Here is an 18,514-nt window from a genome sequence, read left to right as displayed (position 1 = left end):
GCCTTATTCCTGAATCATCTCTTGCCATTTGTAACATGTGTCAAAAAGATGTAGTTGATCACATTTGTTATCACTTGAAGAAGCAGTCCATGATTTTGATGTTGTTCTTTTTTTTTTGGGGGGGGGGGGGGAAGGGGGGAGGAGGGAAACCCGCTTTTCCTTGTCAGCACACATGAATGACAAGAGCCAGAATTTTAATTGTCCCCGCCGAACGAGTTCGAGCAGGGGACTATGAAACGGGCTCCGTACGTGTGTGTGTCCGTGTGTCCGTCCGTCCGTCCGTGTGTCCGTGTGTGCGTCCGTGTGTGATCAAAATCTTCAATTTGCTACTTCTCTGTCATTTATGAGCCAATTTTGATTCTGTTTGCTTTATATGATAGCACTACATGGGAGCTTTGAAACTTCTACACAGAATTTCAGTCGTGACCTTTGACCTTGACCTTTGACCTATATTGTACATTTTGCTACAAAATGCTACTCCTTCGCCATTTCTAACCCGATTTCGATTCCGTTTGCTTTATGTGATGGCACTAGGTGAGGGCTTCAAAACTTCTACACAGAATTTTGACCTTTGACTTCTTTGACCTTTGACCTTGATTTTTTTACCTATATTGTACATTTTGCTACAAAATGCTACTCCTTCGCCATTTCTAACCCGATTTCGATTCCGTTTGCTTTATGTGATGGCACTAGGTGAGGGCTTCAAAACTTCTACACAGAATTTTGACCTTTGACTTCTTTGACCTTTGACCTTGATTTTTGACCTATATTGTACATTTTGCTACGAAATGCTACTCCTTCGCCATTTTTAACCCGATTTCGATTCCGTTTGCTTTATATGATGGCACTAGTTGAGGGCTTCAAAACTACTACACAGAATTTTGACCTTTGACTTCTTTGACCTTTGACCTTGATTTTTGACCTATATTGTGCATTTTGCTACAGAATGCTACTCCTTCGCCATTTCTAACCCGATTTCGATTCCGTTTGCTTTATGTGATAGCACTAGGTGAGGGCTTCAAAACTTCTACACAGAATTTTGACCTTTGTCTTCTTTGACCTTTGACCTTGATTTTTGACCTATATTGTACATTGGCTACAAAATGCTACTCCTTCGCCATTTCTAACCCAATTTCGATTCCATTTGCTTTATGTGATGGCACTAGGTGAGGGCTTCAAAACTTCTACACAGAATTTTGACCTTTGACTTCTTTGACCTTTGACCTTGATTTTTTACCTATATTGCACATTTTGTTACAAAATGCTACTTCCGGCGGGGACATATGTTACGCACCGCGTAATTTCTGCTTTTCCTTGTTGTCTCTACATTACAAGAAATTATATCAACATAATACATACTGATATGACAGAGTGGTATGAAATCTTGAAACTCTTTGTGTTGTAATGGTCATAATTGCCTTTAAGCTCGGTTGCATGTGAACATCATTTTTACCCGTGGGTGACCATAACCTTCATTTCAAAAGTGTGCCACTTTTAATTCTTTTACCACTGAATTCAATTTTGAAAGTATCTCAGCCGATTAACATAATGAGATTTGGAGGTGTGTACATTAGGTTTTGCCATTAAAGGCATCATTAGCATCTTCATCGTCATTTATGTAAAATGAAGTGATATTCTTTAACAAGATGCAGCTCTGCTTTGTCATATTTTTTTTCACAGACTTGAGCAATCATCGGTCATGGTAAATTGAGGTGTATGAGTAAAGAGCAACTCATTTTTATATTTTGTCATTGTACTGGGTTTGGGGCATTTTTTTATATGACAAAATAAAAATTATGCATATATATAATTCAAGATCTTTGCTGTGCTATCCTCCTTTGCCTAGCTGTCATTGTATCCATGTGACAGTGTGTGACATGAAATTGACAAAGCAGCAACTGCTGGTTGCATGGATGAATATATGCGTTGATTTGATACAGTGTACTCTATGATTTGCAACATATATCACAATTATACTGGTAGTTGTAGTCGACGTCGCTTCAGTCAATTCCACCGGGAGAGGAGAAAGATTCCAATTGATGAATAATTAATTTGATGATTAATTGATTGATTACTTAATTGAGTAAGTTATGGAATTAATATGTGTTTATGTCTATTGGGGGCAATATTCTTTGACTTGTGCAAGGTCGACTTGGGCGAGTTTGAGTGTATAACTCGTTTCCAGGATTGCATGATTTGATGAGTGCTGTGTGTGTTGTGGATGGTAAATGCTAGTACAAAGTGTAGTTCATATTTTCACACTACCGTCACTTAAGAAGCTATTGGTGTGGCTCAGTGGTTAAGGTCACTGGTTGTCAATCATAAGGTCTCTGATTCAAGTCCCCTGGCTACAGCGGTGATGCCTGTAGTCTAGGCTATGCACCTCATCCTCATTGACTGAGTCCTTTGGAGGTGACTTTCAGCCGTCCATCCCACAGTTGCTTGCTTTAATAGAAACATCCATTGCTTCTTCAGCGACCGTGTATAACAATTCTCAATTCAGTTCAAGATCGACTATGGATCACTGTACATTGTGATGTATACAGGCTTGAATAAGATCCGTGAGAATTAAATGATGCACAAGGTAATTTGGAATGGTTTTAACCCTAAAAAGACTGGGGGGGGGGGGGCCTAAAAGGCCCCCCCCCCTCGACATTTCGCGCAATTACTCAGCAACACGCAATGCTCTCACCGCGATGCTCTATGACTTTTTTCTTTCGAGTTTCCCGCACATTTTATCACCAAATTTGTGACGCCCGGGGGTACGGTTCTGAAGTTACATAACTTTTTGTACATGCACGTGACACCGAAAATGGCTCAAAAATGTGATTTTGTGTACAAAGTCAATACAAATTGAGTTTTATCACATGGTTCATATAAATATGCTTATTTTTACTCTCAATGGCTAAAATCAATTTGTTTTAGTGGTATTATGCTTCAAAAAGGATCTGCCACAAATTTTGCTGAACCCAAAAACAACAAAAACAAAAGGTCGAAAAAACAAAGAAATACATAAGAAATTCATAAAACAATAAAGTACATAAGAAATTAATTTTGATACCGAATTTTTTTTCAAGTACATTTGCTAAGAATGCTACAAAGAATATCTAGACCAAAAATGAGCACTTTTGGAGCTTTATTTACTGATTTAGATAAAAAAGTGATTTCTCGCATAAATTAGCATAATTAATCAAAATAAAATAAAAGAAGACTATTTTGGAAAATTTAAATATACGATCTTGTAGATTACATCGCACACTACCATTGTGCAAATTTCCGCGGCGATCGCGCGATCCACGGCCGAGATCTTAAGGGGGGGGGCCCTTTAGGCCCCCCCCCCCCCCCCCCAGTCTTTCGAGCTACCAAAATAGCCCAGTCTTTTTAGGGTTAAAACCCTCGAGACATGGCCAGGCTAGCTTCAAGACTGTTTCCAAAGGTTATGGTAGGTAGCAACCAAATCCGCCTATTCACAATATACACCCGTGCATCAGTGTGTTTCATTAAGGAAAAATACAGATTTTTAAAGATAAAACACAAACATACTAAAAAGGGTGTAACCCCATTTTCCAGTCATCATGTGTCAAGTCAAAGTGAATCGAGCATAGGGTGCAAAATTTTACTGGAAGAAATCAATGGGCTCATTGCCATTGTACAAATTCACTAAATTTTGTTTTTGTTTTTTTAACCAGAAGAATTTTCTGTAGGACTTTAACTTCTGGCTCAATGAATGGAGATAAATGCGGACAAAAATGTGGCAGAAATTGATTTACATGGCAATCGACCAGTAGAACATGACAGATTATCAAACCCATTTTAAAAATGACAATGCTACATTACTTTCATATTCAGATTGATGCTCCTGACACTTTCTGCTCTGTCAAAGGTTCCCAATAAAAAAAAGCAACACACACACACACACACACACACACACACACACACAAACACACACTCATATACAAATTGTCGAAAATGACGTGAATCAAGAAAAGAAAGTGCAACGGTGCACTGTACAGTACTGGTTGAGGTAGGGATTCATGTTTTGAACATTCCTAAGTGAGATAATGAAAAGCGTCTTATGAAATGTGAAAGAGCATGTAATTTTAAGAAGGATTCAACGTTTATTTGATGGCGACATGCCCCAACTTTATTAGTATCTCTTTGTTTCACCTTGTTTTTGATATCTCAGCCATTTCAAAACCGATTTTCATCAAATAAACTTTTGATACCCCTTAGAATTGCATGCTCTTTGACATCTCATGGAGTGGTTTCTGAATATCTCACGAAAAGTTAAAAGCTAAATATTCACCTCGACCAGAACTGTACACACCCTTTAAAAGTACCGTTTACAATAACACAGCAAGATTTATGTAGATCTGCGACGCGAACGCTAAGACGACGCTAATGAGGCCAAAATGTTGTTCTGCACATGCGCGAGAGAGCTGTTTCAATTGTCCAATCCGGGAGGCTGCGTCGTCTTAGCGTTCTCGTCGCAGAACTGAAGCTCGCTAATATAGCGTGCTTAACTTCGAGTGGTGTTCCGATCCACAACGGCACTCCAAGTTTGTCTGACCAGCATTTCGGTCTTTATCTCGTTGGTGTCTAGATCAGTGTCTCTTATATACTGTACCACTAGACAACAATTCAGACATACAGTGTATTACCCAAATCGTCGATGATTGACATTTTGACTTTAGTTTTCGACCGTTCCCTCTCAAAGTATCTGTTTCCTTGCGTTGTCGATTCCAACTTTTGTAAACCCAAAAGGAAGAATGTAACTTCGGTTCACGCTGTGTAAACAATAACGAAAGAATACACACAAACATATTGGTGAAAATTATTTATCCGCATAACAGGTGATGCAACATGCCCATTTGTTGGCATTTTATTTGAGTTTACCTGTGTAACCACGTTACTTTTCCCGTTTCGAAGTCGTACAGAAAGGAATTAAAGAAAGGATCGCCGGAAAAGCTTCTCCAATCAAGTCAAATACACATAAAGTTTCTGACACGTAAATTAGGCTAATCGTTTTTATCTGTTGTCAAGTCGCCATGTATTAATTTATTAGGATCGATACGACTGATCTCCAAGTTCGGTGTGAAAAGGAAATACTTGAGAAGACAATGATCGAAACCCGTGGTGTCGGTGAGACAATGCCAACAGTGCCGTCAATTTAATAATTTGCCACCGAGCAGGGGTCTGAAGTTTGACTGAAGATGGCCGCTGTCTTCACTCGAAACACGGAACACTTAACCGCTCAGGTTAGTTCTCAAAATCTTCAGAGGCGCAGAAGTTAGTACACTTTATCATTATCTGATCCTCTTCTTTCCAGATCATTTTTCTTTTCTTTTTCGTCGAAGGGTTGTTTCATAGTCGAATAACGAACGACCAGATTAAAGGCGCTGGCTGGCTGCCTCATGTCCGGGTCACTGCTCAACAAACAAACAAACAACGAAGAGAGCGTCATCCTGCGGACGATACCAGGATGAGGGTCACTGCGTATATTCGATGCAACTCTGCTACTGATGATGACGAAGAAGTTGTTGATGAGTGATGATGACGATGAGTGGCGATAAGACATTGCGATGATGCTGATAGTAATGACGATGGAGTTGTTGATGGAGATGACTGATCGATGACGATGGCTATGATGGTATGATGCGGTACTGGTCGATGAGCCATCAATTATTATTCAGGTGATCCTCTGGACGAGGGAAGAATGTTTGACTATATCAATGCATATAGCGATGACAGTGTTGATGAGGGGAAAGCCCGTCAATGAAGACAGTGATGATTGTCCGTGACAAAATCCGTTGTAACCTTTATGCTGGTGGTTTAATTGTTTGTTTGTTGGGAGATAACTATTTTCCGTCAGTTTGAGACCATGGTTATTTATTCAATCCACGCAAAATGGTCACATATCCCCCGGGAGTCTCCTGGTGTCATTCTTCTGCATGGAGTGTAAAAGTCTTGAAATTGTCCCACGATACATTTGTTTACATTTTGGTACATTTTCTCCGTTTTCATAAACGCGACGTCAAAGAAGCTCATAATGTCCACTTAGAACATCAAATTGATACCGGGCATGTAGAACGTAAGTCACTTTGTCCATATTATATACAGCACTGCAGAAATGGAGAGGACTGAATGAGCAAAAATAATTATCATGTGTCTAGTTATACAGGAGTGACAGATTCGAAGTCGATACAAAATCAATCCTTCACGGTCCTTGTTTGATTATGATGTTATCAGCAAGTATCTACTCCGAAATGTCGCATACGTCTCGTAGGGAAATTGGATAATAAAAAATGTATATGCGGTTTTTCACGTTGTTCTTCATTTCCGCGCAATCTGCTTGTCACAAGAAGTAACCCCGTCACCGTTTTATGTTTGTTTCTTGTTTGTTTGTTCTTTTTTTTTTACGAAAAGTTGCTGAGAATTGCACAGAGAAAGGAACTGGGTGCTCCAAGAGTTTCGGTCCAGAGGAAAGAAAATCGTTCCCGGAATCTCGTTCTCGCCGCCGTGCCGCGTACGACGGTGGCACTGTCGGGATGGTAAATCGGGAACATGGAATCCCGTGGGGTTCCCGCAACGGGATCGTAACCGCAGAAGTCCGATAGGACGACAGCGTTGTCCATTTCGTCCAGTGATGCGTCTATTTTTGTGAATGAAGAGCATGAAACGAGGGCAGAAATGCAGAAAGATCGATCTTTAAATAGGATGAATGCATTTTATTGCATCAAGGTAGAGGAAGGAGAGCCGGAGCTAGGACACAGAGAGAGGGAGAGAAAGAAGGATAAGAATGAAGGCCAAAGAAAATCGTCTTTACATTTCAAATCATTATTTGAAACATATAATGGCACGGTCGATCTGGTATTTTACTGTTTATTCAACGTCTGCGTTAAACGCAGACATTGAACCTTTATTTAGCTTTCAAACTCGACTTTAACTCACTTATCCTATTTTGTACAATGGAGATCTGATGACGATGATAGTACAATGTATAGGCCTGAAGTAGTCAGCAATTTTTCCGGAGAACATATGGCTACAGAACAACACTACAGCAAGGAGAATAATGCATGAAAATAATCGTGACTTTGTTATCTGCACCTGTCGGGGTTTGAAGCCAAATAGCGTAGACAATCAGAAGGATGAATATGCATAGGTTTCGCAAAAGTTTCCAACGTATAGAAGTGGTTGTCGTCAGCGTGCACGCTGGATCCAGTTCACCCTCGTTCGCTTTCGCACTGACATTTGTTTTTCCGAATTCCATTTTGTTTCATTACACAAATTAACCGGATTTAACAACTGACTCCTTCATCGCCGCGTTCCTTGTCCAACTTTGAATGAAACAGATCATAAAAACACGAAGGGCCGATCTACACAAGGACTTGCGTGTTGTCAGGTTTGTTGTCGGCGCGGAGTTGACATGGAATCAATGCGCGTTTCTTTTTGTGACGACACAATGGCACTCTTCGCGTAGTGTGTTTCTTATACCAGTACGTGGTTTATTGTAGGCCTACCTGTTTTTGCTGTTTGGTTGTTGCATACTACGCTTTGTTTTGCCTCGGCTATGAAGTGTTGGGCGAAAAAAAAAAAGTTTAATCGTAGCGTTTTCCTGAAAAAAAAATTATGGTGTCATTTGGTGGTAAATGGCTATAGCTTCCCTTCCTTCCCATTGTCGAAATCATCGAAAACTCTGACATGCAGGGAATACGAAAAAAAAAAAAAAAAACCCAACAACAACAAACAAACAAACAAAAGAGAAACAAATTTCAGCAAGTAGTGTTATTAAACTTAGATTTGAAGGGCTGGTTTCCTCAAAATGACAAAGTTATGGGATTTCAAAGTTCCACATCTTTTTTTTCTTTTTTTTTTTACGAAGCAGTGATATAGCAACGAAATCAGATTACGTGATGACGTCACGGCCACACCACAGGCCTATCCTCATTGTTCAATAAAAAGTATCTGCAACATGAAATCAAATTAAAGGCTTGTATCCTTCACAAAATAAAATCTTTGTGTAACTGCGATTTAAGGCCTAGCTAGCAATAGGCTTATTATATTTTTGTGGAGAAGGGCTTAAATTTTATGAAAGTGAGTCAATTTGCTTTGTATGTACGCCATTCCAGTTGATTGGATAGTTGTGTGGAATTTCACCTGAGCACCTCTCTTTCCACTTAAGATAATACATTGTACTCAGAGATTTTATCTACATGCAAAGTAAATAACGATGTCATTACAAGTTCGTTTTATACCAGTGAAGTATTGAAACGATGCAGATTTCTATAGTAAAATTACTATTCTACTAATATCCATCAGGGAAAAACAGGAAAAAGATATCCAAATTTAATAGCAAGTGCATTTCGATTATGGAGGTTAATTTCTGTTACTGTGTGTTGCAGTTTCAGCATTTCCTAGTTGTGATCGAATTATACAAATAATGTAAATTCTGATATCGTGAGAATCGCTTTTGACAACATTTTGTGTGTTTTTGTTGTTCGTTTGGTACACTTTGTACTCTTGAATTATTTGACGGCAACCATGTACAGACCTCTCTGTCTGAATGAATGCAGAATATTCACAAGCTGCGAACAGCAGAGGGCAGCATACTCACAATAACAAGTCACGTCTGCAAACTAAAAAATATTCACGCCCTTCTGGACTGACTGTAAAATCATGGTAAGTAGAAAATAACCAGCATCTATTACAGCTGTAACACACTCCATGATGAATCACAAACTTACGTGTCATGTGTGTGAAACACTTTCTTTAAATACGAGAGCAACATTACCATTGTAATTTTCGGACAGGACATGTAAAATTTTATTGTAGTCCCACCCGTGTCATATCTTGTTGGAAATGATTTTGACTATTGTGATAAGGCTTGCGCTTTTTTTTTTTTTTTTTTAATTGCGTTATTTGAGTCGTTCTAAAGGGCAGTACACAATTCGCACTATAGTAATAGTATCTACTTTACAGGTAACCACCGTTATTAGATAAATAATGCATTTTTTCGTCTTTTCTTTGGATACAGTGGCTGATGCAGCAATACTAGCAAAATGGGTAGCATGATTGTCGGGCACTCGCTCGGGTATAAACCCCGAGGCGCTCCTTGTACACAGTTATACTGTGCGTTCGGCGTTCGGGCTGTGTTTCGCAGTTATCGCTCGGGCAGCATTATTTCTAAACGGTTGTTACTAAATTGTATGTTTACCATTTCTCAGTGATCTAATAATAGTAATACCTCTAGGGTCTAGATAATTTTCATGTGAAATTCAGTGGAATTTGTAGACTCTATCTACAGTCAAATATTCATGTCCAGAGCACCACGCACAGTAGCATTCCATTACTGAATTTTGATAAAGCCAACACTAGCACTGTTTCTACAATACAATCGGATGATTTAACCAATGGTAAGCAATCACTGTGAAAGTGGAAATTTTGGCTAGCGCGAAAATAAAAGCATGCGAATATTTTTGCATGCCATTAATGTTCCAGTAGGTAATGCCCTGCCCTGATTCTGTGAAAGTAAAAACATGCAATATCCATCTTACCCGAGGCTGACCGAGTGCGAAAAATTACTTGCGCGAAAATATCCACTTTTACAGTAATCTATTGCCCTTGGCCCTGCTCTTTGCCAGTCAGTAGACTAACTGTTAGACATGAACAATTAAGCTGAAGTGTGAGGCATCTCCCATCTGTCAGCTACTCCTACTAAATGTAGTTTGTAAGTGTTATAATTTCACTTCCTCCTCTTTGTTTTTTGGGGGGAGGGGGTGGGTAGGATGTGGGTAGGGGGAGTCAACTGATACAGGTAAATAAGCATCATACTTAAGTGAATATACTGTGTGATTTTTTTTTTTTGCTTCTCAATGTATGGCATGGGTATTGCTGTTGATTGACGAGTCGCACTCGCCTATTTATGTATTGTAATCTCTTCACAGGGTACACCAATGAAAGATGTCACTCTGAAACCAGATGCCCCAAAGGACCTCTTGCTGGACAAACATGTGGAATATATTGCAAAATATGGATCCAAGAAGGATGATTATGTAATCAAAATTGATTAATTATTACCTGAAACTAGACTGTCTTGACTGTGGACTGTATTTGTTGCGTTAAGGAGTAATTTTCATGAATATTACCTGCCACTCCTTATTGCGGTAGATTAGATGTAAACAGCTTTCTGAATGTTTTTCTTTTTTTTACCCTTTGAAAGCTATTATGTCATTACCAAATTTTGTTTTCACTTTTTGCAAGAAATTGAATGACATCAAAGGCATAATTTGCCATTTGCAGATGAAACAAAAACCCAGCATTAGTGCTTTGAAATAGTTCCAAATTGTGAGTTTGGGATAGAAACAACCGCTGTAAGAATTTGAGTCCGTATAATCAATGTTAAGTATTGTTAAATAGACAAGATGTGAACAATAGTTAATATAAAAATGTTGCCAGACTAAACCTTCTACAGTTACGGTTTAACAAGAAAAATAGAGATATCTCCTTATATTTTAGGCTTTATTGCAAAAATTTAATATGGTAGGATGTTTTGTGATACAACCAACCTACACATATATGCATCAAATGTGATACATTGTATCTTGAACATTTTTTAAATCACTGCTCCCAAAGGTAAACAGGACCAGTCATAAGAGTGCAGTCCAGAATGTCTTCCTTTGAAGAATTTTTTTTTTTTCAGCTCATAAGTATTGCATGTGCGTGTATGCAGTGACTTTATTTCCAACCTGTCTAGTGATAAAATTCATAGACATTGTGTGTCAGTACACTGTGCTAGTTTATTACATATTGCAAGTGCATGGGGGGGGGGGGGGGGTGGTGTTGGGAACTAGGAGTAATGCTTTGCACAGTGAACACTCTTGCCATCACTGCTACATCAGATAATCACTGAAAAAAAAAAAAAATGTCACAAAAAATGCCTGCTGGTCCTTGATATGTCTGGCTATGACCTCTGACCTCTCCATCTTTCAACCCAGGAGTACGTCATGACCGAGTACTTGCGGATGAGCGGCATGTATTGGGGCATCACCGTCATGGACCTCATGGGTCAGCTTGACCGCATGGACAGGCAGGAAATCGTGGACTTTGTCGTCGCCTGCCAGCACGACTGCGGCGGCTTTGGGGCCAGTATTGGGCACGACCCCCATCTCCTGTACACCCTGAGTGCTGTCCAGGTACGAAAGAGGCGGCCATGAGAGTTTGAGATGGGACTTTTCTGTGGTATATTTAGCATTTCTCAGTACAATGGTACTGCAAGCAACCATTATCATGTGTGTAATTAAACACTGCATCACTCAAAAGTATGAAGTGCAGTATGATTTCGTTTGTATTCATGCATAGTGATCTAATGGTGCTTGAGAAATTTGCTGTTTAGGGAGGTTACATTGTATGTTATTTATTTGTGGTAATCAGATCAAAGCATTTTATTTGTAAATACCTATGAAGTTTGCACCCTTTGCATATTCATCCTATAAAAAAATCCCATTGCAATGAACTCTGTACTCCAATATCATATCATTTCATATCATATCAATATCATTTCTTTGTAATTCTGAGAAAAAGCAAAAGTGATAAGATCTGCATGGCAATAACATAAAAAAAGAATCTAATATGCTTAAAAAAAGAAAACAAACGAAACCATATGAAGATGCTATATTAATCCCATGTTGTGGTTTGTTTATAATGTCAAGAACCAATGCTTTATCCGTAAAAATAATTTCATTGTTACCTTTTCCCCTTCTCTCTGTATATTTGTTTTTTAATCTTATCAGATTCTGGCTATCCATGATGCATTTGATGCGGTGGATACAGCAAAGATTGTAGAATATGTGCAAGGACTACAGCAGGAAGATGGCTCATTTGTTGGAGACAAATGGGGTATTCTAGCTCATGTTTACTTCTGACATAATGCATGTGACCCTGCATCACAAAACCATCAAAAAGTCACCGGACATGGATTTTCAGTTTGAAAGAGCAGACTCTAAGCCTTAAAATGACAAATAACTCAACACAAATGGATTTTTGTAACCTATCTAAATAATGGGAAGAAAGTGCACCCTCTGGAAAAGTGTTTTCTGAGAAAGGAGGCTTTGATATTTGGGGTCTATTCAAATGCTTAATGCTGAAAATATGAAGGATTATAAAGTTTTTGTGAGCATGAAAATTTCGTGATATCTTGAGAAATGTCCTAATGCCAGAGAGTGCAAGTTTGTATTTTGCACAGTTTTCCAAGGACTGGTCCACCCTATCATGTACAAAGGAATGGTTTTTTCAGTTCCTGTCAGGCAATGTTTGTTTTTTTCTTTTCAATATGGAGTGTTAGTGCCCCGGAGTCTCATCTTAGAGTCAGTCACAGAAAAAAAAAAATAAAAAAAATCAGAATGTAAAAAATTGGAGATGAACGAGATTTTGGGTAGTCAATTTGTTGGAGCTGTTGCCGGACTATTTTTTGGTGGCTGGAAACATGATTTTATCGAATGATGATTGATTGTGATGCTATTATGGGACTATACATATTTTGATGCAGTAAATGTTGAAAAAAAAATTGTGATTGTTCTTTTTTTTCTGTGTCTATGTATAAATTTGTAGCATTTAACTGTGAAATCAAGTAATTTTTCTGTACTGAAAGGGGTACATGGTGGGATTTTATAAAAACAGTGCATTTTCAACCCACTATTGAGACATAGAATTTTATGTGACAAAGTGCTGCATGTCTGTAAAATCTCTTTTTTTCCCCCTTCCATTTGACAGGTGAGGTAGACACCAGATTTTCTTTCTGTGCAGTTGCAACACTAGCATTACTTGTGAGTACATGTAGTCAACAATCTGGATTTTACAATCATTTCAGAGAAATCCTTTTTCTACTGGTGTTGTACATGCAGGTAATTTGTCTGGCAGTAATTACCTGACTTATGTCGCATCTCTGATAAAAAGTACATTCCACAAATTAAATCTTATTACATGTATTATATAATAAGTAAAATACTGTAAGTCAGGACTTTGATTCTTTGTTTGTTTGTTTTGTTTTGTTTTTGTTTTGTTTTTTTGAGGGGGGGGGAGGAGGTAAATGATGAAAAATAACAGATATGGCATTGTATTGTACATGGTGCCTGTTGACTTTCTTTCAATAATCAAACAAAATTTGGCATTGTTTATATCATATCTGACTAGCAAATGGTGTGTGATGTTCTCTTCAATTTGAAATCACTGTATATCTACTATTGGCTAGTGTCAACACACTTCTCACAGTTGTGGTGTTGTCATGACACTTCCTCTGTGCAAATGAATGAAAATATTCTCTCTATTCTTTTGTGTAATACACTGACTCCACAGAAGAGACTAGATGCTGTACCTTACATGGAGAAAGCTGTGGAGTACGTGGTGTCCTGCATGAACTTTGACGGAGGCTTTGGGGTTCGCCCTGGGTCCGAGTCACATTCTGGCCAGGTGAGGGCGCTTTTTGGCTAGTTCCCCCCCCCCCCCCCCCTGTTCTTTTGTTTCAGTCAAAGGAAAAAGAATGAGTTTATGCATTTGGTTGAGTAAGAATGGTTCAGAGGTGCTTCTTCCAGTTTCTGTTTGAAAACACTGCAAATGTTGGCCTGTGAGATTGTTACAAGAAAATTTTTCATGCACAGATCAACAGTTCTGTGATCTATCTATCTATCTACTCTAGTATCTATCTATCTACTCTAGTATCTATCTATCTACCTACCTATATATATATATATATATATATATATTTTTTTTTTTTTTTTTTTTTTTTTTTAAACCAAGTCTCTTATTACTGTAAGCAGCCTGTCTGCCTGCAGTTTCAATGGCATATTGACATAGAGTGTCCCTTTATTAAGTGAATAGAAGTTTATGTTTGTGTCTGAAATGTAATTGTTGTGTTGCTGCTGCCTCTGCTGCCTCTGCTGCTATTTTTGTTGTTATTGTCATCTCTTTTTAAGGCAGCAACTGCAAACTTAGCCAGTGAAAGTTGCTTTGCTTGCCATGGAGGGAAGGTAGTGAAACTCGAGCAAATTTAAATATAAGTCTCACCGGGGCAAGTTTGAGGTACAGTAGTCATTTGCACGATTTCCCTCTTTCTCTCTCACCAGATTTACTGCTGCGTGGGGTTCCTGTCTGTGACCAACAACCTGCACCATGTCAATGCAGACTTGCTGGGCTGGTGGCTGTGTGAGAGACAGCTACCCTCTGGAGGACTCAATGGTGAGAACTCGTGCTACAGTTGAACCTCTCGTATCCGGACAAGTCGGGACCGGGGCTCATCCGGATAAGGGATTTGGCCGGATACGGGAGACTCAATGCTTTATACATGTACATATACATACACATGTACTGATGTAGCCCATTGTAGTACCACATGTAGTAATGTGTATACTGCAACCTTTTTATTGTTACACTCAGTAACAGACCCCAAAATAGAGGTTCGTGTTTGCAAGAATGAAATCATTTTCTTTTATAAATTCTTGGGATGATTTACCTAAATAATTATTAAGAAATGTATCAAGTATATGTAATTCATGTGTGTTTGTGTAGGAGTTCTCAAGGAGTTGGGAATCCCCCTTGCCTACCGTAATTATTAAAAAGAAAATAAAAAAATCACGGCGAGATTGCGTCCGTATAATAGAGAGATCCGGATAAAGGGAGGCCGGATAAGAGAGGTTCAACTGTATTTCTATTACACCCAACTAGACCTCCTTAACCCATTGAGGACGAGTCCCAAGTATACTCGCGCTGGTGTTTATGGGAAATGCGTGTTGGAGCAAAATCAGCCCATCCACAATGGGTTAAAGGACAAGTTCACCTTCATAGATATGTAGATTGAATGAATGAAATTGAATTGAATTGAATGAAAGCAATATTGATAGAACACACATCAGCACGAATTTGAGAAAATCGGACTATCCATTAAAAAGTTATGAATTTTTTGAAGTTTCTGCTCAGTCACTGCTGGATGAGAAGACTACTACAGCTTGTGATGTCACATGTGAACAACGATATAAAGAAAATTAAACATATTTTCATTTTTCTCGCATTATAAAAGAACACTTGACTTCTCTCTTTCAGAAGGCATGCGGAATGATATTACCCTTGTCATACGTCAGTGACGAGTCAAGGAAACGTGCAATTTTTTTCAAAAAGTAAAATTTCCTGTAATTCTCTTTATATTTTCCTTATAGCGTTGTACGCATGTGACATCATACGCTGTAGTAGTCTTCTCATCCAGCAATGACTGTGCAGATACTTTAAAAATTCGTAACTTTTGAACGGATTGATTTCCCCAAAACTTTCCCTGATGTGTTCCACTAATACAAGTATTGCTGCATTCACTCAATCCACATGTATATGAAGGTGGACTTGACCTCTAAAGACCCGGTAGGCAGTGGCGTGGAGATACCATAGAGTGAGAAGGCTGGCCCAGCTCAGATACATTTGAGAATCCCCGTAACGAATTGTGTATAACTGTTTTTTTTTTTTCACTGATCTCTTTATAAGCACACACACAGCTGAAGAATATCGACTGGGGTCGACCGCTACCGACGAGTGTATGCTTCGATGCACATATTCGCTGACTAGTGCTATTTCAGTTTTTTAATGTACTCCAGTGGGCAGTGAAGGAATCGGGCCACCTATGAAATCCCATGGTACTGGGTCTTTAAGCTTTCTGACAAGCCTTCAATCATCTTAAAGGGATGGTATAGTGTTGCTTATGTTCCTAATACATGTTTGAGATGGGTCCCACCTTTCATGAAGACCGCTTTGTTTTTGGACATCTCAATCATTTTAAAAGTGATTATCATTAAATAAACTTGGAATTCCTCTTAGAATTATAATTATTCTCTTTTATATTTCATAAGTAGTTTCTAATTGCCTCACCCCCCAAAAATGAAGCCCCATTTCAAACAACAGTATACCTTCCCTTTGAAACATACATGGAGCTGCCAAGTCTCCTTGGTTTGGTTGTGCAGGGAGCTTCCCCCTAAACTTAACCCGTTGAAGACTGACTGCTTTTGCTACAACACGCATTTCCCATCTTTGACACCTGCCCGAGTATACTTGGGACTCGTCCTCAACGGTTTAATTGCCTCTTCATGACTTGATAAGAAACTATGACGTGGAGTTTACTTTGGCTAAGTAAGATCCGTGCATCACAGTATTATCTCTGCGATTGCAGTAAGAATTGAAAGGATTTTTATATTTTTGTCAAATAATTTTTGATGCACTAAAAAGTGTTCTTCATTTGCTCTGAGATAAATCTATTAAATTTTCAAGAAATGCCTTATTGTGGTCATGCATAACATATTACTGTAGGTTTTCACAACACAGTCGGTGATAAAATATGTTCATATTTGAAGACCCCTGTAGTGAATGCTTCAGTAAGGTTCAAAGGGTGTGACTGTACTGTGAAGTGCATATCTTGAATGTTTTTTTGGGGGGGATGCTGCAGCAAGTGGCATTTAACGAAATGAATGCAGTCACACTGGTATTGGTTGATTAGCAGTTTGAGTTATCAAAAGTGATTTCAGACACTATGAATAGTATTCATTCGATTTGAGGAGGTCGTAATTCTGTCTATGATGGGAAAACAGCTCAGGTGTGTTTTGTGGCATTACACATTTCCAGGTCGGCCGGAGAAGCTGCCCGATGTGTGCTACTCCTGGTGGGTGCTGGCCTCACTGAAGATCATCAACAGGCTACACTGGATCGACAGCAAGAAGCTGGTAGGCTTCATCCTTGCCTGCCAGGACGATGAGACGGGCGGCTTTGCCGACAGACCCGGCGACATGGTAAGGATGTAGAAAGGAAAAACTAAGGGTGGTTAGTTTGAGGGGTTTTGTGTTTGTTTGTTTGGTTGGTTGATTTTGTGTTATGTTTTGTTTTGTTTTGTTTGTTTTTTTTTTTGGGGGGGAGAGGGTATTGGTTAAAAGGGATAGTGTTTTTTGTTTTGTTTTTGTTTTGTTGTTGTTGTTGTTGTTGTTGTTGTTGTTTGTATTTTATTGCATTTATTTCCGCATAAAATCAACATAAAAATACACAAATAATAATCATACATGTTAATTGAGATACGGCTGGATTACCCTGCTCAGCAGTGCCTACAAGACACTGCTGTTCTGTTTGGTCTCATTGTATAGACATGTCCATTGACTGGATAAGAGCGGATTATTTAGCCCATTGAGGACGAGTCCCAAGTATACTCGGGCAGGGGTGTGTGGGAAATGCCTGTTGTAGCAAAATTAGTCCATCCTCAATGGGTTAATTGGAATGTGTTGAGATCTATGCTGACAGACCCTGGGGAAATGGTAGGGATGTAGGAAGGAAAAACGAGAGATGGTTTTATTCGAGAGGGGTTCTTTTTTTGGGGGGGGCGGGGTGGGGAGGGACGGGTGGGGACTTGTGGTAAATTGGGATGTTTTTGTCCTTTCTCTTACTGTATGGACAATCATGTCACCTGGTTGAAATAGAGTGGATTCTTGAATGCTATGTACTGCATCTGAATCTTTGCTAACAGACCCCAGGACATGGTAGCTAGGGATATAGGAACGAAAATCTAAAGGTGGTTTATGTGAGATTTATTTTTGCTTTTGTTTTTCTATTGACTGTATTTGCTTATTTGTTTATTTATTTGTATGTTTGTTTGTTTGTTTGTTGGGGAGATCAGTGATTGACAGGGATATAGTTGTTCTTCCTGTTCCAGTATAGACATTCGCATGGATAAGATTAGAATGGATTCTTAATGTAGATTAGAGAGAGAGAGAGAGAGAGAGAGAGAGAGAGAGAAAGGGGGAATCAAATCTACCTCATTTACTTTTATATACAGCCAGCATACTTTAGAAAAGATAAGCAATGGATTACCACCTCATCTTTGATTAAAACAGCTAAATTTATCCAGATGATGCACTCCCTATATAATGTAAAGTCAACCTTGTAGAAAACCTTATGCTGTTAAAATGGATATTTTTTGCGAACCTAATTTTTCGCGCTTGGCCACGTAAGAAGAGTTTTTCGTGTTTTTTTATTCCGTGGAAACAAGATATCAAGTGCTGGAACATGTGGCAAGCAAAAAGATTTACATGCTTTTATTTTCGCGCTAGCTTCTTGGTGCGCGAAATGCACAAAAATTTCAACACCGCGAAAATGTCCACTTTTACAGTAACATTGTACACACTGTCCAAAGCCACTGGTACAGAAAGAGGTAAAGTTTTTTTTCTTCGTCCCCTAGGTGGACCCCTTCCACACCCTCTTTGGCATCGCTGGCCTCTCACTGATGGGCAGCTTCGAGGGGAAGATCCAGAAGGTGAACCCGGTCTTCTGCATGCCCGAGTACGTGCTGCAGAGAATTGGAGTGCGCCCCCAACTGTTATGACGCAGAGAGGAGCGCGGAACAAAAAGGGATCATACCTGGACAATCAGTTCAAACTGAAGGACTTTTTGTTAGGCACCTATGATAAAGCAATGCCCTGTTGACACCCGTGCACCAAGCTTAGCTCAG

At 39.1% G+C, this 18,514-nt stretch overlaps 1 protein-coding gene across 1 annotated transcript; it reads left to right on the top strand.

Moving 5' to 3' along the window:
* The first annotated feature begins 8,613 nt into the window (after positions 1-8,613).
* On the top strand, positions 8,614-18,402 carry LOC139743802 (geranylgeranyl transferase type-2 subunit beta-like). Its single transcript, XM_071654260.1, has 9 exons — positions 8,614-8,679; positions 9,945-10,052; positions 10,995-11,192; positions 11,790-11,895; positions 12,769-12,821; positions 13,351-13,464; positions 14,118-14,229; positions 16,648-16,811; positions 18,245-18,402. The coding sequence occupies exons 1-9, from the start codon at positions 8,677-8,679 to the stop codon at positions 18,386-18,388; spliced, it is 1,002 nt and encodes a 333-aa protein (XP_071510361.1). The 5' UTR covers positions 8,614-8,676; the 3' UTR covers positions 18,389-18,402.
* The last annotated feature ends 112 nt before the right edge of the window (positions 18,403-18,514 follow it).

Source organism: Diadema antillarum, unplaced genomic scaffold (assembly GCF_040938485.1).
Source record: "Diadema antillarum isolate AM-2024a unplaced genomic scaffold, OU_Dant_1.0 scf00000035, whole genome shotgun sequence".
In the NCBI taxonomy this organism is placed as follows: domain Eukaryota; kingdom Metazoa; phylum Echinodermata; class Echinoidea; order Diadematoida; family Diadematidae; genus Diadema; species Diadema antillarum.
Note: the sequence above shows the minus strand (reverse complement) of the source record. Positions and strands in the feature narration are given on the sequence as shown.